Source organism: Hyla sarda, chromosome 13 (genome assembly GCF_029499605.1).
Source record: "Hyla sarda isolate aHylSar1 chromosome 13, aHylSar1.hap1, whole genome shotgun sequence".
Taxonomy (NCBI): Eukaryota; Metazoa; Chordata; class Amphibia; order Anura; family Hylidae; genus Hyla; species Hyla sarda.
Genome location: NC_079201.1, coordinates 15,122,199 through 15,149,307, shown reverse-complemented (window position 1 = coordinate 15,149,307; position 27,109 = coordinate 15,122,199). Strand labels below are relative to the sequence as shown.

Sequence of the window (27,109 nt, the reverse complement as noted above, 5' to 3'; positions counted from 1 at the left end):
TATGGGCAGGGCCGTTTTGGATTGGTCCATGTCAGCTGTCACTCACCGTTACAAAGCATGGAGGGTGATCACCTGACTACCTCCAAAGGTCCTTGAGTAAAAACCATAGAGTTCTGGAACGCATCACGTGACCCGCAGGTCCTGCGACACCAACAACAAGGTAAGTACACTTTATATACATATAGACAATTAGAATTTGAATAATTTTAATTATTAAAGGGGTGACTAGGGGCTAACTATAGATGAGGATCCCACTGGTACCTAGGGACTCTGACTTTGGGGACCTCACCACAAGGTAACGGATGCAATCCGGTACCGGGACGCCACATATATAATACATTGACTCAACACAATAACGTTTTTCACGTTATCATCTGTTTTTTGTTACAGTTGTCAAAGATGTACCCCGATATGCTAATGAAACTGCAGATTTCGTCCACTTCCGCTCCAATGTTGGACATCAAGCCGGGGAATCTGACCCTTTCTCCGAAACTAGATATTCAGGCCTATGTCATCCTGCCCAACTCCTCTCTGGCACCGGCCTTCCTTCTAAACCTGGTAAGATTTTACACCATCCAAAGAAAGAGAAATCTTAAAGGGGTAGTCTCATGTCTTAGAGGGGTTCTATAGTGAAACATAATTTATTCCTTATCCACAGGATAGGGGATAAGTTATAGATTGCGAGGGGGCACCACTGGGACCTGATTTCCTGAAAAGGGCCCTGGCAGTCTGCTGGAAGTGGGCGTGTTGATCAACACATGGAAACGGTGGTGGACACGCCCCCTCCATATTTCCCATAGAGATATATGGAGGGGATGCGTTGGCTGCAACTTTCTGCAGAGATCGGAATGGCTGATTCCAGCAGACTGACGGGGCCCTATTCAGGAGATCCGACCACTGGGACCCCCCTTGCGATCTATAACTTATCCCCTATCCTTTGGATAGGGGATAAGTTATGTTTCCTTGCACTACTCCTTTAATCTCTTCTTGTTTGCGGCCACTGGAGGTAGTCAGGAAGCCAAAATGAGAGTTGCAAAAGCAGCATAGCGCCACCAGCTGTGCTAATTATGCTTGTAGTTATAGGTTGGTGCTGCCTATTACAACAGGTACAGATTAGGGGTCGGCGCACACTACATTCATTATCTATTAGAGCTCCAGAGATACACGAACACTGTACTCTGGTATCTCCAGTGCCTTCAGAAAGAATGCATGGAGCATGTTCAGACCCCTGTTTTTTACATTGTGTGGGGTCTGAATGGTCAGACACTTCTTCCCTGTCTCGTGCATAGGGGATAAGTTTTTAAATGTTGGAGTACCCCTTAAAGTATCAAAACTATACAATATACAAAGTATCTATATGAAGTGGTCAACATGTAGATATCCAGGGTGTCATTTTTAAGATGTATTCTTCCTTAAATGATAATTCTCAGTTTTCATATTATTTTCTTTAGACGACCACAGCTCTGGCCAAAGTGGCTGTTAACGCGGGGAGAATTGTTGGTAACCTAGAGCTTAGCAGGTATGTACATGAGAACACATGGAAGTTCTTATTTTATATATATGCATTTCTACATTTAACATTATGTTTTATATATTTACTAGTTTAACATGGATAACATTTTAAGATCCTTGTGAAATCTTTAGTTTTTGGGATCACAGGGGCTGTATTAGCCACTAGGCAGTGAAGGGCCAGTGCCTAGGGCGGCGCTCTAATCATAATTACACTTTTTTTTTTAACTGCCTCCTGTCTGATAAAAATCTGCATCTTTGGGAGGGTAGGGGGCGGCTCTTCACCTAGGACGCTGCTGATTGTCTGAAGCTCCGGACTGTCACAGCAGTATTGTAATTGTAGTAGGACTCTGCACAGCCCTGCACTGTACTGAAGAGACACAGCCCTATACTGCACACACACACCTCTGTACTGTACACACAGCTCTGCACTGTACACACACAGCTCTGTATTGTACACACACACCTCAGTACTATACACTTGCATAGCTCTGCACTGTATACACACAGCTCTGCCCTGCACTGTACTGTAGACACACCATTTTGTACTGTACACACACAGCTCTGCACTGTACTGTACACACACTGCCCTGCACTGTACTGTAGACACACAGTTTTGTGCTGTACACACACAGCCCTGCTGGACTGTGCACTTACACATCTGCACTGTACTGTACATTTACACATCTGCACTGTACTGTACACTTCCACATCTGCTCTGTACTGTACACACAAACACATCTGCACTGTACTGTACACACAAACACATCTGCTCTGTACTGTACACTTACACATCTGCACTGTACTGTTCACTTACACATCTGCACTGTACTGTACACTTACTGTACACATCTGCACTGTACTGTACACTTACTGTACACATCTGCACTGTACTGTACACTTACACATCTGCACTGTACTGTACACTTACACATCTGCATTGTACTGTACACTTACACATCTGCACTGTACACACACTTACACATCTGCTCTGTACTGTACACTTACACATCTGCACTGTACTGTACACTTACACATCTGCTCTGTACTGTACACTTACACATCTGCACTGTACTGTACACTTACACATCTGCTCTGTACTGTACACACAAACACATCTGCACTGTACTGTACACTTACTGTACACATCTGCACTGTACTGTACACTTACGCATCTGCTCTGTACTGTACACTTACACATCTGCACTGTACTGTACACTTACACATCTGCACTGTACTGTACACTTACACATCTCCTCTGTACTGTACACTTACACATCTGCACTGTACTGTACACTTACACATCTGCACTGTACACACACTTACACATCTGCTCTGTACTGTACACTTACACATCTGCACTGTACACTTACACATCTGCTCTGTGCTGTAAACTTACACATCTGCACTGTACTGTACACTTACACATCGGCACTGTACTGTAGACACTTACACATGTGCACTGTACTGTACACTTACACATCTGCACTGTACTGTACACACAAACACTTCTGCATTGTACTGTACACACAAACACATCTGCTCTGTACTGTACACTTACACATCTGCACTGTACACACACTTACACATCTGCACTGTACTGTACACTTACACATCTGCTCTGTACTGTACACTTACACATCTGCTCTGTACTGTACACTTACACATCTGCACTGTACACACACTTACACATCTGCACTGTACTGTACACTTACACATCTGCTCTGTACTGTACACTTACACATCTGCACTGTACTGTACACTTACACATCTGCTCTGTACTGTACACTTACACATCTGCACTGTACTGTACACTTACACATCTGCTCTGTACTGTACACTTACACATCTGCTCTGTACTGTACACTTACACATCTGCACTGTACTGTACACTTACACATCTGCTCTGTACTGTACACACAAACACATCTGCACTGTACAGTACACTTACACATCTGCCCTGTACTGTAGACTTACACATCGGCACTGTACTCTACACTTACACATCTGCACTGTACTGTACACTTACACATCTGCTCTGTACACACACTTACACATCTGCACTGTACTGTACACTTACACATCTGCACTGTACTGTACACTTACACATCTGCCCTGTACTGTAGACTTACACATCGGCACTGTACTCTACACTTACACATCTGCTCTGTGCTGTACACTTACACATCTGCACTCTACTGTACACTTACACATCTGCACTGTACTGTACACTTACACATCTGCTCTGTACTGTACACTTACACATCTGCACTGTACTGTACACTTACACATCTGCACTGTACTGTACACTTACACATCTGCACTGTACTGTACATTTACACATCTGCACTGTACTGTACATTTACACATCTGCACTGTACTGTACACTTACACATCTGTACTGTACACTTACACATCTGCACTGTACTGTACACACAAACACATCTGCATTGTACTGTACACACAAACACATCTGCTCTGTACTGTACACTTACACATCTGCTCTGTACTGTACACTTACACATCTGCTCTGTGCTCTACACTTACACATCTGCACTGTACACACACTTACACATCTGCACTGTACTGTACACTTACACATCTGCACTGTACTGTACACTTACACATCTGCTCTGTACTGTACACTTACACATCTGCACTGTACTGTACACTTACACATCTGCACTGTACTGTACACTTACCCATCTGCACTGTACTGTACACTTACCCATCTGCACTGTACTGTACACTTACACATCGGCACTGTACTCTACACTTACACATCTGCTCTGTGCTGTACACTTACACATCTGCACTCTACTGTACACTTACACATCTGCACTGTACTGTACATTTACACATCTGCACTGTACTGTACATTTACACATCTGCACTGTACTGTACACTTACACATCTGCACTGTACTGTACACTTACACATCTGCTCTGTACTGTACACACAAACACATCTGCACTGTACTGTACACTTACACATCTGCACTGTACACACACTTACACATCTGTACTGTACACTTACACATCTGCACTGTACTGTACACTTACACATCTGCCCTGTACTGTACACTTACACATCGGCACTATACTGTACACTTACACATCTGCACTGTACTGTACATTTCCACATCTGCTCTGTACTGTACACTTACACATCTGCACTGTACTGTACACTTACACCTCTGCACTGTACTGTACACTTACACATCTGCACTGTACACACACTTACACATCTGCACTGTACTGTACACTTACACATCTGCACTGTACTGTACATTTCCACATCTGCACTGTACTGTACACTTACACATCTGCACTGTACTGTACACTTACACATCTGCACTGTACTGTACACTTACACATCTGCACTGTACTGTACACTTACACATCTGCACTGTACTGTACACTTACACATCTGCACTGTACTGTACATTTCCACATCTGCTCTGTACTGTACACTTACACATCTGCACTGTACTGTACACTTACACCTCTGCACTGTACTGTACACTTACACATCTGCACTGTACACACACTTACACATCTGCACTGTACTGTACACTTACACATCTGCACTGTACTGTACATTTCCACATCTGCACTGTACTGTACACTTACACATCTGCACTGTACTGTACATTTACACATCTGCACTGTACACACACTTACACATCTGCACTGTACTGTACATTTACACATCTGCACTGTACACACACTTACACATCTGCACTGTACTGTACACTTAAACATCTGCACTGTACTGTACACTTAAACATCTGCACTGTACTGTACACTTACACATCTGCACTGTACTGTACACTTACACATCTGCTCTGTACTGTACACTTACACATCTGCCCTGTACTGTAGACTTACACATCGGCACTGTACTGTACATTTCCAGATCTGCACTGTACTGTACACTTACACATCTGCACTGTACTGTACACTTACACATCTGCACTGTACTGTACACTTACATATCTGCACTGTACTGTACACTTACACATCTGCACTGTACTGTACACTTACACATCTGCACTGTACTGTACACTTACACATCTGCACTGTACTGTACACTTACACATCTGCTCTGTACTGTACACTTACACATCTGCACTGTACTGTACACTTACACATCTGCACTGTACTGTACACTTACACATCTGCACTGTACTGTACATTTACACATCTGCACTGTACTGTACACTTACACATCTGCACTGTACTGTACACTTAAACATCTGCACTGTACTGTACACTTAAACATCTGCACTGTACTGTACACTTACACATCTGCACTGTACTGTACATTTCCACATCTGCTCTGTACTGTACACTTACACATCTGCACTGTACTGTACACTTACACATCTGCACTGTACTGTACACTTACACCTCTGCACTGTACTGTACACTTACACATCTGCACTGTACACACACTTACACATCTGCACTGTACTGTACACTTACACATCTGCACTGTACTGTACATTTCCAGATCTGCACTGTACTGTACACTTACACATCTGCACTGTACTGTACATTTACACATCTGCACTGTACTGTACACTTACATATCTGCACTGTACTGTACACTCACCTCGGCACTCTGTGTCCAATCGTAAAGCAGACATTACATTACAGCCAGTACAGCCTACAGCTACACCCCAGACCAGTCCCCGTGCCCTTAACACTGCTTAATGTCTGCCGTATTGCCTCAATACTAGTATTAACAATACCCTCATGTCAGGCCCAAGGCCTGATTATTAAAATCCTATATGTGTATTATAATTATAACTGTGTGATGTATTATCCAAGACATGGGTGAGAGGTCATTCAGACTGTGTTTTTGTGTATTGCATTTTATTGGGGGGGGGTCTGGCTGTTTGTTTACATCTCCTTTGAAGTCAAAGGCTTTTTTGAAGTCATGCACTCTGGTCCCATCATATAATCAAACAGATAAGAGGGCCAGGAACAGAGTTGCCCCCCTGGTGGGATCAGAGGGGAGGGGGGAATGGAGTCTCCCTCCAAAAAGGCAGATATATAATATTTAACAATGCTAGACTCAGGGTGTTCAATGCTGTGCAACAAGCTGACAAGACCATCCTAAGAACAGCTGGAACTCTCTCATGGACTGCTATCATCATGCTGTAAGAACTTCATCTTTTGTTTTCTGAACTTGCCGTGCTAAACGCTTTTATATATTTTTGTACCTGTATGTCATATGTTTATTTTTATATAGTCAGCACTGTGATACCTTTTATCAGATTAAATGTTTAATTAATCAGCTCTGGTCTTTGATCTCTAAATATAGGAGCTCACCTTTCTGAAGGAGGCTCTGGTAAAACACATTTATCTAAGGGTTAATTTGATGACTTGCTGGGACTTGTAGTGGATACCCAGAGGTCTGGCGGCTTTAACCCTTGCACCATCACACTCTCTCTAGCGTCTTAGCTGGACCGATAGGGTGTGATCGTGACAACTGGTGGTAGCGTCGGGATATATTTAGAGATTTTTAGTGCTTGCTGGATTTTACCTGTAGGGAAATCTTAGCACTAAAAAGAAATTGCATACATCTTCTTGTGTGTAAATTTCAAAGACAGAGCTCAGTGCTGGTTTAAAAGACATACAAAAAGAGTGCAAGACAGTTCTGTCCTCCCCATCTCCTGTTTTACCTCCTCTGTCTCATCTCTGAAATATGGAGGCATATCGCAAGCAGTCCAAGCCTGCACTGGAGCTAATGTGCCAAGAAAAGGACATCCCTACTGCAGGAAAGAACAAGGAACAACTTATTGCTGATCTTGTGGAGTATGATGCCCGTGCAGAAGAGCTGAGTGACATGAGACAAAGTCCTACAGCTGGAACTGCCATCCAAGGACTGATCTCTCCTGGGGAATACAACATTACTCCCCATCAGGACAGTACTCCACATGAGGCCTTGGACTCTTATATGCGGACTGCCTTACAACACCTTGGGAATGTGGATGCTAATATGAAACTCCAACTGCTTCTCCAGTACCAAACTGCTGAGAGAGAGGCACAAGCCGCAGAAATAGAGGCCCAGCGAAGGCATGAACTGGAGGTTCTGAGGCTGAGAGGGGATGCTTAATCCGGGGATTTGAAAAGGTTTGCCGGCAGTTCCATCTACCTAAGGAACAGTGGGGACGATATCTAACCGCACGGTTGCGAGGAAAAGCTCTGGATGTGTTTGCTTCTCTCTCCTCTGAGAGTGACCAGAACTATGAGGCAATAAAATCTGCCCTGTTCAAAAGTTTTAATCTGACTCCAGAGACTTATCGGAAAAAGTTTCGGACTTTGCAACAAAGTGCCACAGAAAGCTGCACTCAACATGCAGGTCAGCTAAGGACTGCATTCAGGCAATGGACTGGGGGCCTACAAGTCACTACCTATGAGGCCCTGGAGGACTTGATGGTCCTGGATCAGTTTCTCCAAACACAGAGCTTTGAAGCCAGAGAGTGGACAGCCATGGAAGTAGCAGAACTAGGAGATGACTTTGCCAACAACCGGGCGCCAGCAGCAAAGCGTGGATCTGCAAAAGCTGGAGCAAGTACCTAGAGGGGAGCCACACAACCACAAAGCACCACCAGGTCAGCCGGGAAATTCTTGCCATCATTCCCAAAAGCAACAGGAGCCACATTGGGTCAGGGGGACACCCGCCGATGTTACAGATGCAACAATATTGGGCACCTGAGTGCCACTTGCCCCAACAAAAAGAATTCTCCACCAGTAGCTGGAGAACACACAGCCGTTCTTCTGGTGTCCGGAGCGGTGGAGAAAAGAGCGGATAACCTGCAAAGTGTAACTGTGGGTGACCGGGTGACAGTGGGGTTACGAGATTCTGGAGCCTCATTTACCTTGATGCGGCCTGAAGTGGTGGATACAGAGGACATCATCCCTGGAAGAACCATGGCTTTAAAAGGAATTGGAGGTGTGCGGCCTGCTGTGCCCATGGCCCGTGTGTACCTGGATTGGGGTACAGGCCAAGGTTTGCGGGAGGTGGGGTCTCCTAGGACATCCCTGTTAATGTTCTGTTGGGGAATGATTTGGGTCGGATGCTCTGTCATTATGCTCCAGAGGACACTACCTTCACACCAGATGGGCTAGGAGAGAGCCCTGTTCATTCTGAGGTACTGTGCGAGACTTTGGGAGACGCAGCGAAATGTGGAAACTGGGAGGGAGTGCAGGGGATTGATAATTGTTTACCTGTGACTGAACCAGTAATGTTTCCCAAAAGTGGAATGGGGTGTATTGTAAAATGTGGTGACAATGCATTGCCAATGCCAAAACCTAGTGGAGATGGGCTAGGGGGAGGGGTTGGTGTGCCCCTGGTGACATGTAAGGATGAGGGACCAGCAGTGAGTGATATGTCCCAATCCTGTGAGCCTAAGGAGGAGGAGGGAAGGAGCGATAGCCCTGTGTATGATGCCTGTATTGTTATGTCTGGAACTGAGGGGGAGGAAGGTAAACCCCAGGGAGGCATACCAATGGTGGCAGTGGTAACGCGTCAGCAGCGTGCCAGGGCTGCAGCTTTAAAAGGAAGGGAGGATGGTGATGCAAGGGGCAAGCTGTGTGACTTGCAAGCCCCAGCAGAGGAAGGTGGAGATGCTAGTTCACCTGGGGGAAATGTGCTCCCTGATACCGCGAGATGGGGGGAGGAAAATTTGCATTTCCGGGAAGCTCTGCGCAGTGCCCCTTCTCTTGAAGGGCTGAGACAACGTGCTGAGCATACAGGTGTTGACACAGAGGGGCATCGGGTATATTGGGAAAATGAAATCTAGTACTGGGAGTCCCTTTCCAAAGGCATGCTAGGGGCCCAGGAGAGAGAAAGGCTGTTAGTGGTTCCTAGGCAGTACAGGAAAGAGCTGCTGAGGTTGGCCCATGAGACCCCCCTGGCAGGACATTTGGGAGTGGCCTATGCGGTCATAGAGAAGGAATGTCTAGCTGTGGTCTGGGCTTTGCAAAAATTACAGCCATACCTGTATGAGAGGGATTTTACTGTCATAACTGATCACAACCCTCTACATTGGTTGGACAGGGTGTCCGGTAACAATGACACCTTGAAACAAATGCTAAAAACATTTGTAGAATCGGAGGGCAGAGACTGGGGAAAGTATTTACCCCATCTGTTATTTGCTTACAGGGAGGTACCCCAAGAGTCTACAGGTTTCTCGCCCTTTGAGTTATTATATGGTCACAAAGTGCGGGGACCCCGAGATTTAGTTAGGGAAAAATGGGAAAGGGGGCTACATGCCCCTGAGACTTCTGTGGTGGAGTATGTTCTGAGATTCAGGGACATGATGCAGGCATTGACTGGGCTTGTACATGACAACCTCACAGCAGCACAGTCCAGGCAGAAGTACTGGTATGATCGCAATGCAAGGGATCGGGTCTATGAAGTGGGACAGAAGGTAATGGTTCTGAACCCCATCAGGCAGAATAAGTTGCAGGCTTCCTGGGAGTGTCCCTTCCCCATTCTGCAGCGCCTAGAACCCTCCACATATGTAGTTGCCCTTGATGAGAAAGGTCAGAGGCAGAGACAGTACCACATTAATATGGCATACTATGACCCTGAGGAGGTGGTACTCAGTGTATGCAGTGCACCAGAGGAAGGGCTGGGTAGTGATCCCCTACTAGACCTAGTGGAGGAGGCTAAGAGCCAGGGATCCCTTCAGGATGTGGAGATCAATACACAGCTCTCAGATGAAAGGAGGAGGCAGCTTAATCAGGTACTAGGCCCCTTCAGTGCCATCTTTGCCTGGGAATGCAGGGCCTGTGGTGTCAAGAAAAGAAATAGATGGTTAAGGGAGACAGAACAATCAGCCTGGACAGGCAAGATCTCTGTGTCCCCATCTTAAGGGGGAGGTGTCAGGCCCAAGGCCTGATTATTAAAATCCTATATGTGTATTATAATTATAACTGTGTGATGTATTATCCAAGCTATGGGTGAGGGGTAATTCAGACTGTGTATCCTTTGTTTTTTGTGTATTGCATTTCATTTGGGGGTCTGGCTGTTTGTTTACATCTCCTTTGAAGTCAAAGGCTTTTTTGAAGTCATGCACTCTGGTCCCATCATATAATCAAACAGATAAGGGGCCAGGAAGAGAGAAGACCCCCTGGTGGGATCAGAGGGGAGAGGGGAATGGAGTCTCCCTCCAAAAAGGCAGATATATAATATTTAACAATGCTAGACTCAGGGTGTTCAATGCTGTGCAACAAGCTGACAAGACCATCCTAAGTACAGCTGGAACTCACTCTCATGGACTGCTATATCATCATGCTGTAAGAACTTCATCTTTTGTTTTCTGAACTTGCCTTGCTAAACTCTTTTATATATTAAGAAAGAAAGCAAGAGCCAGCGCACGGTCTTTAGATTTATTCAAGAGGTATAAACAGGTAACAGGATAGTACACATACCGGCACTCCGGAAGGAAAGGAGTAGCTGACTATCTTCTATTTTCGCTTTTGTCTTTTATATATTGTTATACCTGTATGTCATTTGTTCCTGTATTTTTATATAGTCAGCACTGTGATACCTTTTATCAGATTGAATGTTTAATTAATCAGCTCTGGTCTTTGATCTCTAAATATAGGAGCTCACCTTTCTGAAGGAGGCTCTGGTAAAACACGTTTATCTAAGGGTTAATTTGGTGATTTGCTGGGACTTGTAGTGGATACCCAGAGGTCTGGCGGCTTTAACCCTTGCACCATCACACTCTCTCTAATGTCTTGGCTGGACCGATAGGGTGTGATCGTGACACCTCCCCTTAGGGTCTGCCACAGTGCCCCCTTATTGTTAGCTTCTATACATCTAATACTCTAAGCCAAATGCCCCTATAGCCAGGAACAGTAAGAACCTGTTCACACTGCAGAAGTTCCGCTTCCATTGATCTTTATGGGATTCTGCCACACTATGGGGGCACATGTACAGTGATGTAGACTTTACTTTGAACTTTTTTTTTCTTGCTTTTCTTCCCAGGGTGCATATGGATCTCAAACACTCTGATGTTGGACCTTTCTCTGTAAGTATACCAAAAGTCCCATTTAATTAAAGCCATTTTGTACATGTATTACATTACTTATTTTGTACAGACCCTGAATTATGGATTTAATTGTGGCTTTAATCACAATTATGGGGCATTCAGAACTGAAATTTCCCAGAATTCCTCAATGTCTGCACAGAGCTTACTCAGGTGACTGGCATTCAGTGACATGCAGTGGTTAGACAGTGTAAACTGAGGTTGAAGGGGAAACATTTGCTTTACTAAATACTTACCACAGTCATGAGGCGAGTTGAGCATCTAACATCAGACGGAAGAATGTGGCTCTCTGGTGGGGGAGGCTACGGTGCTGCCTCTACACCGCTTATCCCATCATTGACTCAGCCAACACTGGCTAAGCTACACTCACAGTGGGCAGGGGGGCAACCATACTTTCTAGGAGTAGCTCTACCTACTAGGGGGCAACTATACCTACTAGGAGTAGCTCTACCTACTGGAAGGGACTATATTTACTAAGGGTAGCTCTACCTACTGTGGAGGGCACCTGTACCTACTGGGGGACAAATCTATACCTGCTGGGGTTGCAATTAAACCTACTAGGGGTATCTCCACCCACTGAGGGACAAATAGTCAGTCAGCCAACACTGACTAAGCTACAGTCACAGTGGTTTAAGCGGGTGAAAGAAGATCATTGTAAGTTACCCAGTCCGACAGCTTTTTTCTTTCCCCTTGGAGACAGAAGTGGTGCAGTTGCACAGGATAAAATCAGTCTTTGTGCGTGACTGGGAACAGAGATGAGTTTATTTATAGGGGGTAACGAACTACAGGGTGGGCAATTATACCTATCAGGGGCACATCTACCTACTGGGGGAGGAGGAAACTATACCTACTGGACGATGGGAAACTATACCTAGTAGAGGCACCTATATCTACTGGAGGAGGGGAAACTATACCTACTAGAGGCACCTATATCTACTGGAGGAGGGGAAACTATACCTACTATGGGCACCTATATCTACTGGAGGAGGGGAAACTATACCTACTAGAGGCACCTATATCTACTGGAGAGGGGAGGAAACTATATATACTAGGGGCACCTATATCTACTGGAGGAGGGGAAACTATACCTACTAGTGGCACCTATATCTACTGGAGGAGGGGAAACTATACCTACTAGAGGCACCTATATATACTGGAGGAGGGGAAACTATACCTACTAGTGGCACCTATATCTACTGGAGAGGGGAGGAAACTATATATACTAGGGGCACCTATATCTACTGGAGGAGGGGAAACTATACCTACTAGGGGCACCTATATCTACTGGAGGAGGGAAAACTATACCTACTAGGGGTGCCTATATCTACTGGAGGAGAGGAAACTATACCTACTAGGGGCACCTATATCTACTGGAGAGGGGAGGAAACTATACCTACTAGAGGCACCTATATCTACTGGAGAGGGGAGGAAACTATACCTACTAGAGGCACCTATATCTACTGGAGGAGGGGAAACTATACCTACTAGGGGCACCTATATCTACTGGAGAGGGGAGGAAACTATACCTACTAGGGGCACCTATATCTACTGGAGGAGGGGAAACTATACCTACTAGGGGCACCTATATCTACTGGAGAGGGGAGGAAACTATACCTACTAGGGGCACCTATATCTACTGGAGGAGAGGAAACTATACGTATTAGGGGCACCTATATCTACTGGAGGAGGGTAAACTATACCTACTAGGGGCACCTATATCTACTGGAGAAGAGGAAACTATACCTACTTGGGGCACCTGTATCTACTGGAGGAGGGGAAACTATACCTACTAGAGGCACCTATATCTACTGGAGGAGGGGAAACTATACCTACTATGGGCACCTATATCTACTGGAGAAGAGGAAACTATACCTACTAGAGGCACCTATATCTACTGGAGGAGAGGAAACTACACCTACTAGAGACACCTATATCTACTGGAGGAGAGGAAACTATACCTACTAGGGGCATCTATATCTACTGGAGGAGGGGAAACTATACCTACTAGGGGCACCTATATCTACTGGAGAGGGGAGGAAACTATACCTACTAGAGGCACCTATATCTACTGGAGGAGGGGAAACTATACCTACTAGGGGCACCTATATCTACTGGAGGAGGGAAAACTATACCTACTAGGGGCACCTATATCTACTGGAGGAGGGGAAACTATACCTACTAGGGGCACCTGTATCTACTGGAGAGGGGAGGAAACTATACCTACTAGGGGCACCTATATCTACTGGAGGAGGGAAAACTGTACCTTCTAGGGGTGCCTATATCTACTGGAGGAGAGGAAACTATATCTACTAGGGGCACCTATATCTACTGGAGAGGGGAGGAAACTATACCTACTAGAGGCACCTATATCTACTGGAGGAGGGGAAACTATACCTACTAGGGGCACCTATATCTACTGGAGGAGGGAAAACTATACCTACTAGGGGCACCTATATCTACTGGAGGAGGGGAAACTATACCTACTAGGGGCACCTGTATCTACTGGAGAGGGGAGGAAACTATACCTACTAGGGGCACCTATATCTACTGGAGGAGGGAAAACTATACCTTCTAGGGGTGCCTATATCTACTGGAGGAGAGGAAACTATATCTACTAGGGCTGCCTATATCTACTGGAGAGGGGAGGAAACTATACCTACTAGAGGCACCTATATCTACTGGAGGAGAGGAAACTATACCTACTAGGGGTGCCTATATCTACTGGAGGAGAGGAAACTATACCTACTTGGGGCACCTATATCTACTGGAGAGGGGAGGAAACTATACCTACTAGGGGCACCTATATCTACTGGAGAGGGGAGGAAACTATACCTACTAGGGGCACCTATATCTACTGGAGGAGAGGAAACTATACCTACTTGGGGCACCTATATCTACTGGAGGAGAGGAAACTATACCTACTAGAGGCACCTATATCTACTGGAGGAGAGGAAACTATACCTACTAGGGGCATCTATATCTACTGGAGGAGGGGAAACTATACCTACTAGGGGCACCTATATCTACTGGAGAGGGGAGGAAACTATACCTACTAGAGGCACCTATATCTACTGGAGGAGGGAAAACTATACCTACTAGGGGCACCTATATCTACTGGAGGAGGGGAAACAATACCTACTAGGGGCACCTATATCTACTGGAGAGGGGAGGAAACTGTACCTACTAGGGGCACCTATATCTACTAGAGGAGGGAAAACTATACCTGCTAGGGGTGCCTATATCTACTGGAGGAGAGGAAACTATATCTACTAGGGCTGCCTATATCTACTGGAGAGGGGAGGAAACTATACCTACTAGGGGCACCTATATCTACTGGAGGAGGGGAAACTATACCTACTAGGGGCACCTATATCTACTGGAGGAGAGCAAACTATACCTACTAGAGGCACCTATATCTACTGGAGGAGAGGAAACTATACCTACTAGGGGCACCTATATCTACTGGAGAGGGGAGGAAACGATACCTACTAGGGGTGCCTATATCTACTGGAGGAGAGGAAACTATACCTACTAGGGCTGCCTATATCTACTGGAGAGGGGAGGAAACTATACCTACTAGGGGCACCTATATCTACTGAAGGAGGGGTAACTATACCTACTAGAGGCACCTATATCTACTGGAGAGGGGAGGAAACTATACCTACTAGAGGCACCTATATCTACTGGAGGAGAGGAAACTATACCTACTTGGGGCACCTATATCTACTGGAGGAGAGGAAACTATACCTACTAGAGGCACCTATATCTACTGGAGGAGGGAAAACTATACCTTCTAGGGGTGCCTATATCTACTGGAGGAGAGGAAACTATATCTACTAGGGCTGCCTATATCTACTGGAGAGGGGAGGAAACTATACCTACTAGAGGCACCTATATCTACTGGAGGAGAGGAAACTATACCTACTAGGGGCACCTATATCTACTGGAGAGGGGAGGAAACTATACCTACTAGGGGCACCTATATCTACTGGAGGAGAGGAAACTATACCTACTTGGGGCACCTATATCTACTGGAGGAGAGGAAACTATACCTACTAGAGGCACCTATATCTACTGGAGGAGAGGAAACTATACCTACTAGGGGCATCTATATCTACTGGAGGAGGGGAAACTATACCTACTAGGGGCACCTATATCTACTGGAGAGGGGAGGAAACTATACCTACTAGAGGCACCTATATCTACTGGAGGAGGGAAAACTATACCTACTAGGGGCACCTATATCTACTGGAGGAGGGGAAACAATACCTACTAGGGGCACCTATATCTACTGGAGAGGGGAGGAAACTGTACCTACTAGGGGCACCTATATCTACTAGAGGAGGGAAAACTATACCTGCTAGGGGTGCCTATATCTACTGGAGGAGAGGAAACTATATCTACTAGGGCTGCCTATATCTACTGGAGAGGGGAGGAAACTATACCTACTAGGGGCACCTATATCTACTGGAGGAGGGGAAACTATACCTACTAGGGGCACCTATATCTACTGGAGGAGAGCAAACTATACCTACTAGAGGCACCTATATCTACTGGAGGAGAGGAAACTATACCTACTAGGGGCACCTATATCTACTGGAGAGGGGAGGAAACTATACCTACTAGAGGCACCTATATCTACTGGAGGAGAGGAAACTATACCTACTAGGGGTGCCTATATCTACTGGAGGAGAGGAAACTATACCTACTTGGGGCACCTATATCTACTGGAGAGGGGAGGAAACTATACCTACTAGGGGCACCTATATCTACTGGAGAGGGGAGGAAACTATACCTACTAGGGGCACCTATATCTACTGGAGGAGAGGAAACTATACCTACTTGGGGCACCTATATCTACTGGAGGAGAGGAAACTATACCTACTAGAGGCACCTATATCTACTGGAGGAGAGGAAACTATACCTACTAGGGGCATCTATATCTACTGGAGGAGGGGAAACTATACCTACTAGGGGCACCTATATCTACTGGAGAGGGGAGGAAACTATACCTACTAGAGGCACCTATATCTACTGGAGGAGGGAAAACTATACCTACTAGGGGCACCTATATCTACTGGAGGAGGGGAAACAATACCTACTAGGGGCACCTATATCTACTGGAGAGGGGAGGAAACTGTACCTACTAGGGGCACCTATATCTACTAGAGGAGGGAAAACTATACCTGCTAGGGGTGCCTATATCTACTGGAGGAGAGGAAACTATATCTACTAGGGCTGCCTATATCTACTGGAGAGGGGAGGAAACTATACCTACTAGGGGCACCTATATCTACTGGAGGAGGGGAAACTATACCTACTAGGGGCACCTATATCTACTGGAGGAGAGCAAACTATACCTACTAGAGGCACCTATATCTACTGGAGGAGAGCAAACTATACCTACTAGAGGCACCTATATCTACTGGAGGAGAGGAAACTATACCTACTAGGGGCACCTATATCTACTGGAGAGGGGAGGAAACGATACCTACTAGGGGTGCCTATATCTACTGGAGGAGAGGAAACTATACCTACTAGGGCTGCCTATATCTACTGGAGAGGGGAGGAAACTATACCTACTAGGGGCACCTATATCTACTGAAGGAGGGGTAACTATACCTACTAGAGGCACCTATATCTACTGGAGAGGGGAGGAAACTATACCTACTAGAGGCACCTATATCTACTGGAGGAGAGGAAACTATACCTACTTGGGGCACCTATATCTACTGGAGGAGAGGAAACTATACCTACTAGAGGCACCTATATCTACTGGAGGAGGGAAAACTATACCTTCTAGGGGTGCCTATATCTACTGGAGGAGAGGAAACTATATCTACTAGGGCTGCCTATATCTACTGGAGAGGGGAGGAAACTATACCTACTAGAGGCACCTATATCTACTGGAGGAGAGGAAACTATACCTACTAGGGGCACCTATATCTACTGGAGAGGGGAGGAAACTATACCTACTAGGGGCACCTATATCTACTGGAGGAGAGGAAACTATACCTACTTGGGGCACCTATATCTACTGGAGGAGAGGAAACTATACCTACTAGAGGCACCTATATCTACTGGAGGAGAGGAAACTATACCTACTAGGGGCATCTATATCTACTGGAGGAGGGGAAACTATACCTACTAGGGGCACCTATATCTACTGGAGAGGGGAGGAAACTATACCTACTAGAGGCACCTATATCTACTGGAGGAGGGAAAACTATACCTACTAGGGGCACCTATATCTACTGGAGGAGGGGAAACAATACCTACTAGGGGCACCTATATCTACTGGAGAGGGGAGGAAACTGTACCTACTAGGGGCACCTATATCTACTAGAGGAGGGAAAACTATACCTGCTAGGGGTGCCTATATCTACTGGAGGAGAGGAAACTATATCTACTAGGGCTGCCTATATCTACTGGAGAGGGGAGGAAACTATACCTACTAGGGGCACCTATATCTACTGGAGGAGGGGAAACTATACCTACTAGGGGCACCTATATCTACTGGAGGAGAGCAAACTATACCTACTAGAGGCACCTATATCTACTGGAGGAGAGGAAACTATACCTACTAGGGGCACCTATATCTACTGGAGAGGGGAGGAAACGATACCTACTAGGGGTGCCTATATCTACTGGAGGAGAGGAAACTATACCTACTAGGGCTGCCTATATCTACTGGAGAGGGGAGGAAACTATACCTACTAGGGGCACCTATATCTACTGAAGGAGGGGTAACTATACCTACTAGAGGCACCTATATCTACTGAAGGAGGGGAAACTATACCTACTAGAGGCATCTATATCTACTGGAGGAGAGGAAACTATAGCTACTTGGGGCACCTATATCTACTGGAGGAGAGGAAACTATACCTACTAGAGGCACCTATATCTACTGGAGGAGAGGAAACTATACCTACTGGGGTGCCTATATCTACTGGAGGAGGAAAAACTATACCTACTAGGGGTGCCTATATCTACTGGAGGAAGGGAAACTATACCTACTAGGGGCACCTATATCTACTGGAGGAGGGGAAACTATACCTACTAGGGGTGCCTATATATACTAAAGGAGGGGAAACTATACATACTAAGGGCACCTATATCTACTGGAGGAGAGGAAACTATACCTACTAGGGGCCACCTATATCTACTGGAGGAGAGGAAACTATACCTACTAGAGGCACCTATATCTACTGGAGGAGGGGAAACTATACCTACTAGAGGCACCTATATCTACTGGAGGAGGGGAAACTATACCTACTTGGGGCACCTATATCTACTGGAAGAGGGGAAACTATACCTACTAGGGACACCTATATCTACTGGAGGAGGGGAAACTATACCTACTAGGGGTGCCTATATCTACTGGAGGAGGGGAAACTATACCTACTAGGGGTGCCTTTATCTACTGGAGGAGGGGAAACTATACCTACTTGGGGTACCTATATCTACTGGAGGAGGGGAAACTATACCTACTAGGGGTACCTATATCTACTGGAGAGGGGAGTAAACTGTACCTACTAGGGGCACCTATATCTACTAGAGGAGGGGAAACTATACCTACTTGGGGTACCTATATCTACTGGAGGAGGGGAAACTATACCTACTAGGGGTACCTATATCTACTGGAGGAGGGGAAACTATACCTACTAGGGCCACCTATATCTACTAAAGGAGGGGAAACTATACCTACTTGGGGCACCTATATCTACTGGAGGAGGTGAAACTATACCTACTAGAGGCCCCTATATCTACTGGAGGAGGGGAAACTATACCTACTTGGGGCACCTATATATACTGGAGGAGGGGAAACTATACCTACTTGGGGCACCTATATCTACTGGAGGAGGGGAAACTATACCTACTAGAGGCCCCTATATCTACTAAAGGAGGGGAAACTATACCTACTAAGGTCACCTATATCTACTGGAGGAGGGGAAACTATACCTAGTAGGGGCACCTATATCTACTGGAGGAGGGTAAACTATACCTACTTGGGGCACCTATACCTACTGGGGGGGCAACTATACCAACTAGGTGTAGCTCTACGTACTAGGAAGGGCAACTATACCTACTAGGTGTAGCTCTACCTACTAGGGGCGGGCAACTCCACCTACTAATTGTCATTCTATATACTAGGGTGGCATCTATACCTACTAGGAGTAGCTCTGTGGTGTTGGACAGGGTAATGTGTGTATTAACCTCTTCGTGACACCAGGGCATGGTTGATCTATACACCACCCAAAGCAGCCCAGCTTTACCTGTGCCAGGTAATTAACAGACTGACTTTACTGACTACTTGGACATGACTGGACTTCAGCAGAATTCCCAATATATTTAGGTCCTACCGTGGGCTTTGACTTTCACCCACGGTGCAGGGGTTGACTTGAAGTAGAAGGTTGCTGGACTAGGCCTCAGGCCTCCTTCAGGATCACTCCACAGACTCCTCAGACTTGTCTTCACTGTACCTCAGCTCTAAGAAAGTGAGCTGAACCCTGACCTCACTATATAAGGGGGACAGTTTAGAGAGACCCCATTGGGCAGATAAGTCACCTGTTCACCTTTCATACTCCCCTGGCGGCGGTGGTGGTGGTGGTGGGGGGATCTACTTACTTACCAAGGGGGGGACATTATAACCATCTGGGACACTGTGTGGGTTAATCAGTAGGATGGTGTTAGATACTTGCCTGTCCAATTCTTAGGACATTAGTGATGGCTGAAAGAAATCTTTATGACTCCAAAGAAGACGCCACCTGTAAGTCACTGAATGTAACTGCACTGTAATTCCAGGGCGTTAATGTTGGTCTGTGTATAGTGGCAGTAGTAATATGTGGTCAGGATGTGGCTGTATTATTTGCTAGTACTATTTTATGTTTTTACTTAAAATATTCCCTGACCTCAGTTCTGTATTACAAATTGTTCTAGATGACTGGTAAATGTGTAAGTATTATCTGTTCTATGTTACAGGTGACATTACTGAATGTAGCTGTGAACTATTACTTATCAAGTGTATTATTGCCTCAGGTTAACGGTAAGTTCTTCAGTGCTTACTTCTCTTTAGGGTACGTTCACACGTACAGGATTCTGCGCAGATTTGATGCGCAGGATTTGTATCTGGCTTGTTGATGCTGTCGTTAAAGGGGTACTCCAGTGGAAAACTTTTTTGTTTTTTTAAATCAACTGGTGCCAAAAAGTTAAACAGATTGGTAAATTACTTCTATTAAAAAATCTTACTCCTTCCAGTACTTATTAGCTGCTGAATACTACAGAGGAAATTATTTTCTTTTTGGAACACAGAGCTCTCTGCTGACATCACAACCACAGTGCTCTGCTGACATCTCTGTCCATTTTAGAAACTGTCCAGAGCAGCATATGTTTTCTATGGGGATTTTTTCCTACTCTGTACAATTCTTAAAATGGACAGAGATGTCAGCAGAGAGCACTGTGGTCATGATGTCAGCAGAGATCTCTATGTTCCAAAAAGAAAGGCATTTTTTCTATAGTATTCAGCAGCTAATAAGTACTGGAAGCATTAAGATTTTTTAATAGAAGTAATTTACAAAACTTTCTGGCACCAGTTGATTAAAAAAAAAAAAAGTTTTCCACCGGAGTACCCCTTTAAATGGAAACCATCATTGCTTGCTTCCTAGACATGTTGTGGTCATGTGACTATTACATAGAGGCACCACTCATTACAGTTACAGTACTGGCTCTATTTTGCATATCATAAAACACCATATGACTGAAATGAATTTTTATCCTCTGGTAATAAACAAAATTCTTATTTAATTATAGCTGGCAGGTTACAGATATTATACTATGTGTCCATGTATTCCTCAATATATCCTGATGATGAACTATGTCTATTCTGCTTATATAGAGAGACTGAACAAGGGGTTTCCTCTCCCGCTTCTGGATAAAGTACAGCTGTCAGACGTGGTCCTAAGGCCGCAGCAGGTTTGTTTTTGCCAGTGTTTCCTAACCTGAGTACCTCCAGCTCATTCAGTTGACTAACATAGATATTTAATCGCCAGTGCCAAACGGGTTTCGAGACCTTTATGTCTCTTCATCAGTGGTTAAATGGCAAATATAGGTATTGCCATATTTTCACTGGTAAAGAGACAAATATATATATATATATATATATATATATATATATATGTTAGCCATATAAATAGGTTTGGCTGACTTAGTTTTAGTGGTTTTATCCTTGGAAGACCGGGTCCGATTCCGGGCGGTTACAGTAGCTATGTCATGCAAAAACTGAAATAAAAAAAGTATAGTTAATAGAACACGTGGAAACAAATGCAAACAATTTTTTTCCTGTCATGAAAGTTAAACTCGTTAACGGCCCTGGGTGTTCGGTGAGGTCTGGAGGCGGGGCCGCACGCGACCCTGCCTCCAAACCTCACTGAACACACAGGGCTGCTGGATAGCCCTGTGTGTATGCTCATCGGAGAATACGCAGCGTATTTCCCACTGCGCAGCAGATTTTGCACAACGTAATGTTGGACTGTACCCTAAATGGGTTTTCCAGGCTTTTACACAGTACAAGTCAAAAGATGGTACATTGTATAATGGCCTTGCTAAGTTACTGCAGATCAGGCCTAATACATAATGGTATAGAGCAGCGGTACTCAACTGAAGTGTGGAGGATGTAAATATACTGTTTCCTGTATTCTCTGAATACTGCCGCATACTGTACCCCTAAAAATAATACTGCCGCATTGAGTATCCCTGAATATAATACCGCCATATGCTGTGTCCCTGAATATAATATTGCCACACACTGTTCCCCTGAATATAATGCTGCCACACACTGTTCCCCTGAATATAATACTGCCACACACTGTACCCTGAATATAATACTGCCACACACTGTGCCCCTGAATATAATACTGTCATACACTGTTCCCCTGAATATAATACTGCCACACACTGTTCCCCTGAATATAATGCTGCCACACACTGTGCCCCTGAATATAATACTGCCACACGCTGTGACCCTGAATATAATACTGCCACACACTGTACCCTGAATATAATACAGCCACACACTGTGCCCCTGAATATAATACTGCCATACACTGTGCCCCTGAATATAATACTGCCACACACTGTGCCCCTGAATATAATACAGCCACACACTGTGCCCCTGAATATAATACTGCCACATGCTGTGCCCCTGTATATAATACTGCCACACGCTGTGACCCTGAATATAATACTTCCATACACTGTGACCCTGAATATAATACTGCCACACACTGTGACCCTGAATATAATACAGCCACACACTGTGCCCCTGAATATAATACTGCCACACACTGTGCCCCTGAATATAATACTGCCACATGCTGTGTCCCTGAATATAATACTGCCACACACTGTGACCCTGAATATAATACTTCCACACACTGTGACCCTGAATATAATAATGCCACACACTGTGACCCTGAATATAATACTGCCACACACTGTGCCACTGAATATAATACTGCCATACACTGTGCTCTGAATATAATACTGCCACACACTGTGACCCTGAATATAATACTGCCATACACTGTGCTCTGAATATTATACTGCCATACACTGTGCTCTGAATATAATACTGCCATACACTGTGCTCTGAATATAATACTGCCATACACTGTGCTCTGAATATAATACTGCCACACACTGTGCCCCTGAATATAATACTGCCATACACTGTGCTCTGAATATAATACTGCCACACACTGTGCACCTGAATATAATACTGCCACATACTGTGCCCCTGAATATAATACTGCCACACACTGTGCCCCTGAATATAATACTGTCTTAGAGACACCTAAACAAATGAATGAGGGGAGAACCAGTGGGCGGTCCAGATGACTGGCGGCTGTGGTCCGGATCTGGACCGTGGTCCACCAGTTGAGTACTGCTGGTATAAAGCCTTCTGCCATCAGCCTCATTTACTGTGTTTTAGGGTACGTTCACACAGGCAAGTTGCGAGCGTGTTTGCCGCTGTGGGTGTTTTTGCAGTGGAATTTCCCATTCAGGTCAATGTAATCTGCTACAAATTTGCTGCTCAAATCTGAAACAAAAAACACACTTGTTTGTAACCTGTCCGTGTGAATATACTCTTAAGTTTGCTTATTGGGAGAAGCACCAGGTGACAGACCATTCAAACATTAATGGCCTATCAATGAAAAAGTCCTGGAAAACCCCTTTAAAGGGGTACTCCGGTGGAAAACTTTATTTTTATTTATTTTTTATCAACTGGTGCCAGAAAGTTAAACAGATGTGTTAAAAAACTTAATCCTTCCAGTACTTATCAGCTGTTGTATGCTCCACAGGAAGTTATTTTCTTTTTTAATTTCCTTTCTGTCTGACCACAGTGCTCTCTACTGACACCTCTGTCCATGTCAGGAAATATCCAGAATAGAAACAGATCTCCATAGCAAACTTATCCTTCTCTGGACAGTTCCTGACATGGACAGAGGTGTCAGCAGAGAGCACTGTGGTCAGACTGGAAAGAACTACACAACTTCCTCTGGAGCATACAGCAGCTGATAAGTACTGGAAGGATTAAGATTTTTTAAATAGAAGTAATTTAGAAATCTGTTTAACTTTCTGTCAACAGTTGATAAAAAAAAAAAAAAATTCCAGTGGAGTAACCCTTTAAGTTTGCTTATTAGGAGAAGCACAAGGTGACAGACCTCTCAAACATTAATGAACTATCAATGTCCTGGAAAACCCCTTTAAGGGTAGGGCACACATAGCATATCTGCTGCCCACATCAGCCCTGTGTGCGCAGTGAGGTTTGGAGGCATCAAAGAGACATTACCCAAAACTCACTGCGCACAAAGGGTTGCCCCCAGGTAACCATGTGTGTCTGCTCATAGGAGACTACACAGTGTATTTCCAGCTTTGCAGCGGATTGTGCGCAACGTGACTTATGCTGCATGTATGCTTCGTGTAACCCTACCATCAGGCTAAGTTTTCACACAACTTTATTCTTGCTATTTTTTTTTTTGACCTGGAAAAATAAAGCCACTAAAATCTGCCCCCCTTATTATGCTCTCCCAATAAGCCGTCTTTGTGGTGTTTTGTTTGTTTCTTTCTTTCAAAAAATGTTTTTTTTTTAGTCTTGGTGTTTTTTCCCTCTGCATTTTTCTCATTACAAGTCGCGTGATTTTTTTTCATCATGTGACTCAAGGATTTTATGCGATTTTCTTGGCTTTTTTTCCTCTCATAGAAGTCTATTGAAAAAAAAAACACGACAAGATACCCTGAAAGAATGCCACAATCACAGCATGCTGCGATTTTGAAAATTGCCAATGAATAGTAAAAAAAAGCTAAGTTGGTCTAGTGTTTCAGATTTCTCTATTGACTCCCAGCTAACATCGGACCGCAGCTTTTTTTGCCCAATAAAGTTTTTTTGGACAGTTTGCTCTATCAACCATTTGTGCTGTCAGTTTGCCTTTGTGCTGTCAGTTTGCCTGGGCCTAAATTTTATGTGAATCTGTAAAGAACAGTTCTTAAATCTCATTTAATTTAACAATACTATTTAGTGGCATTTCTAACAATACTTTTCTTTTCGTTTAGGATTTCCTTCTCTTTGGGGCCAATATTCACTATGGAAAAACTGTAAACGGCACCTGGCTATAGATGTAATAGCAGACTGTAGATGGGTAAATAGGTTGATCCTGGACAGTAAGCCCTTACCCTGGAACCTCTTGTCTTCTCCACTGTCTCCAAACAAGTCTTCAGTCTGTCAGTCAAGTCAAGTATGTCCAAGTCAGGTTCACACCATTCCAAGTCACAAGTTAGTCAGAAAGGACTAGCAGTCCCAAAGTGCCAAGAAACTGTGATTCCCAAAAGCATTGTTCAGCGAATATTGCACTAAAGTGAATTGTTCCTTTTTGTACAATGTTGCAGATTCCTGAAGTAAAGTTAAAGTGGTTTCCCTAATCTGGCATCTGAGGTATTTCTTTACCCTGCACTTGGCACCGGCAATCGCTTATCCTTGGTAGTGTGATGGTTAACACTCCTGGCGTCACGAACTCTAGTCACAGTCACAACACCACACAGTACACCAAACACGCCACCTTTTAGTCACCACAATACTATAAACCTCCACTACCTTAAAGGGGTACTCCAGCGTTCGATAACTCATCCCCTATCCACAGGGGATATAGGATAAGTTATCAAATGCTGGAGTACCCTAAATAGCCACAGGAAAGATTAAAGAGGTACTCCGCTGCTCAGTGTTCCGAACGCTTGAGCCGGCACCGGGAGCTCGTGATGTCGTTGCCTCGCCACCTCATGATGCCATGCCCCGCCCCCTCAATGCAAGTCTATAGGAGGGGGCGTGACAGCTGTCACGCCCTCTCCCATAGACTTGCATTGATGGGGCAGGGCATGACATCATGAGGGGGCGGGGCTATGACATCACGTGCTCCCGGCTCCAGCGTTTGGAACAGTTTATTTCAAACGCTGAGCAGCGGAGTACCCCTTTAATAGGAGAAAGATTCAGTATGAGATGCACTGATATTTTTTGAATATAAATAAAAATCTTTATTAATCACTTTACATGTATCATCCATAATAAACATGTTTTGTATATGCAGGAAAATTATTACAAAAAATTAGGGATGTCTCGGTGCCATTTTTTAAGACCCAGTGCGAGTACGAACACTTATTTTTAAAGAACTCACCGATACCAATTACCAATACATTTTTATGTCATGTGACAGTAGAGGTGGCTGTTGACTTTGTGAAGCCTTAGGCAAATATTGAACATGAGGCCCTCACTGACACTCATAATTAGGATATACCCCCAGTAGGAAGGTAAGGAATCTCCTCCCCTATAAGGTAAAAGCCCCCAGTAGGTAGAGAATACCAATAGTATAAAAAGGGAGGCAGTCCTGCTAGGCGAGGTAACGAGGTAGAGAATACCCCCCCCCCCCCCTTATTAGGTAGAAGCCCCCAGTAGGTAGAGAATACCCCCCTTCATTAGGTAGAAGGCCCCAGTAAGTAGGTAGCTAGGGAATCTACCCCTATTAGGTAGAAGCCCCCTAGAAGATAGATAGGGAATCCTCCCCTTTTAGGTAGAAGCCCCCCAGTAATTAGGTAATCAGGTAGGTATAGAATCTCCTATTAGGTAGATGCCACCATTAAGTAGTTTCCCCCAATAAGTATTTTTCAAAAGAAAATTATAAAAATCTCACTCCCACTGTCTCTCCTCTCCCAGGCTGAACAGACCTGGATATCCTCTGCTCTGTTAGTGTTGCAGGACCTTCTGCAAGCCGGAGTGGTGCAGGACCTGCCACACAATAAAATGACATCATTGTGCGGCAGGTCCCACACCACTCCAGATAATGGAGCGTGAGAGGGATTTTTCTTCTTTTTTTTTTTATGGTCTACTGGTATTGGGATGGGTATCAGTAACATTCGTACAAGTACTGGTGCAAATGTCTGGTATCGGTGTCGGGACAGCCAACTATTTACAGCGGCATT

At 44.7% G+C, this 27,109-nt stretch overlaps 1 protein-coding gene across 4 annotated transcripts in view; it reads left to right on the top strand.

The window, feature by feature from the left end:
- Nucleotides 1–25,593, top strand: part of LOC130297697 (bactericidal permeability-increasing protein-like) — a 146,618-nt gene extending 121,025 nt beyond the window's left edge. For all 4 annotated transcript variants that reach the window (XM_056550455.1, XM_056550459.1, XM_056550457.1 and 1 more), the window contains 6 exons: nucleotides 391–558; nucleotides 1,452–1,519; nucleotides 11,524–11,566; nucleotides 20,567–20,630; nucleotides 21,480–21,556; nucleotides 25,196–25,593. In XM_056550455.1, the coding sequence (XP_056406430.1) occupies nucleotides 391–558; nucleotides 1,452–1,519; nucleotides 11,524–11,566; nucleotides 20,567–20,630; nucleotides 21,480–21,556; nucleotides 25,196–25,258 (483 nt within the window). In that variant the 3' untranslated portion in view covers nucleotides 25,259–25,593. The remainder of the gene's footprint in view (nucleotides 1–390; nucleotides 559–1,451; nucleotides 1,520–11,523; nucleotides 11,567–20,566; nucleotides 20,631–21,479; nucleotides 21,557–25,195) is intronic.
- The last annotated feature ends 1,516 nt before the right edge of the window (nucleotides 25,594–27,109 follow it).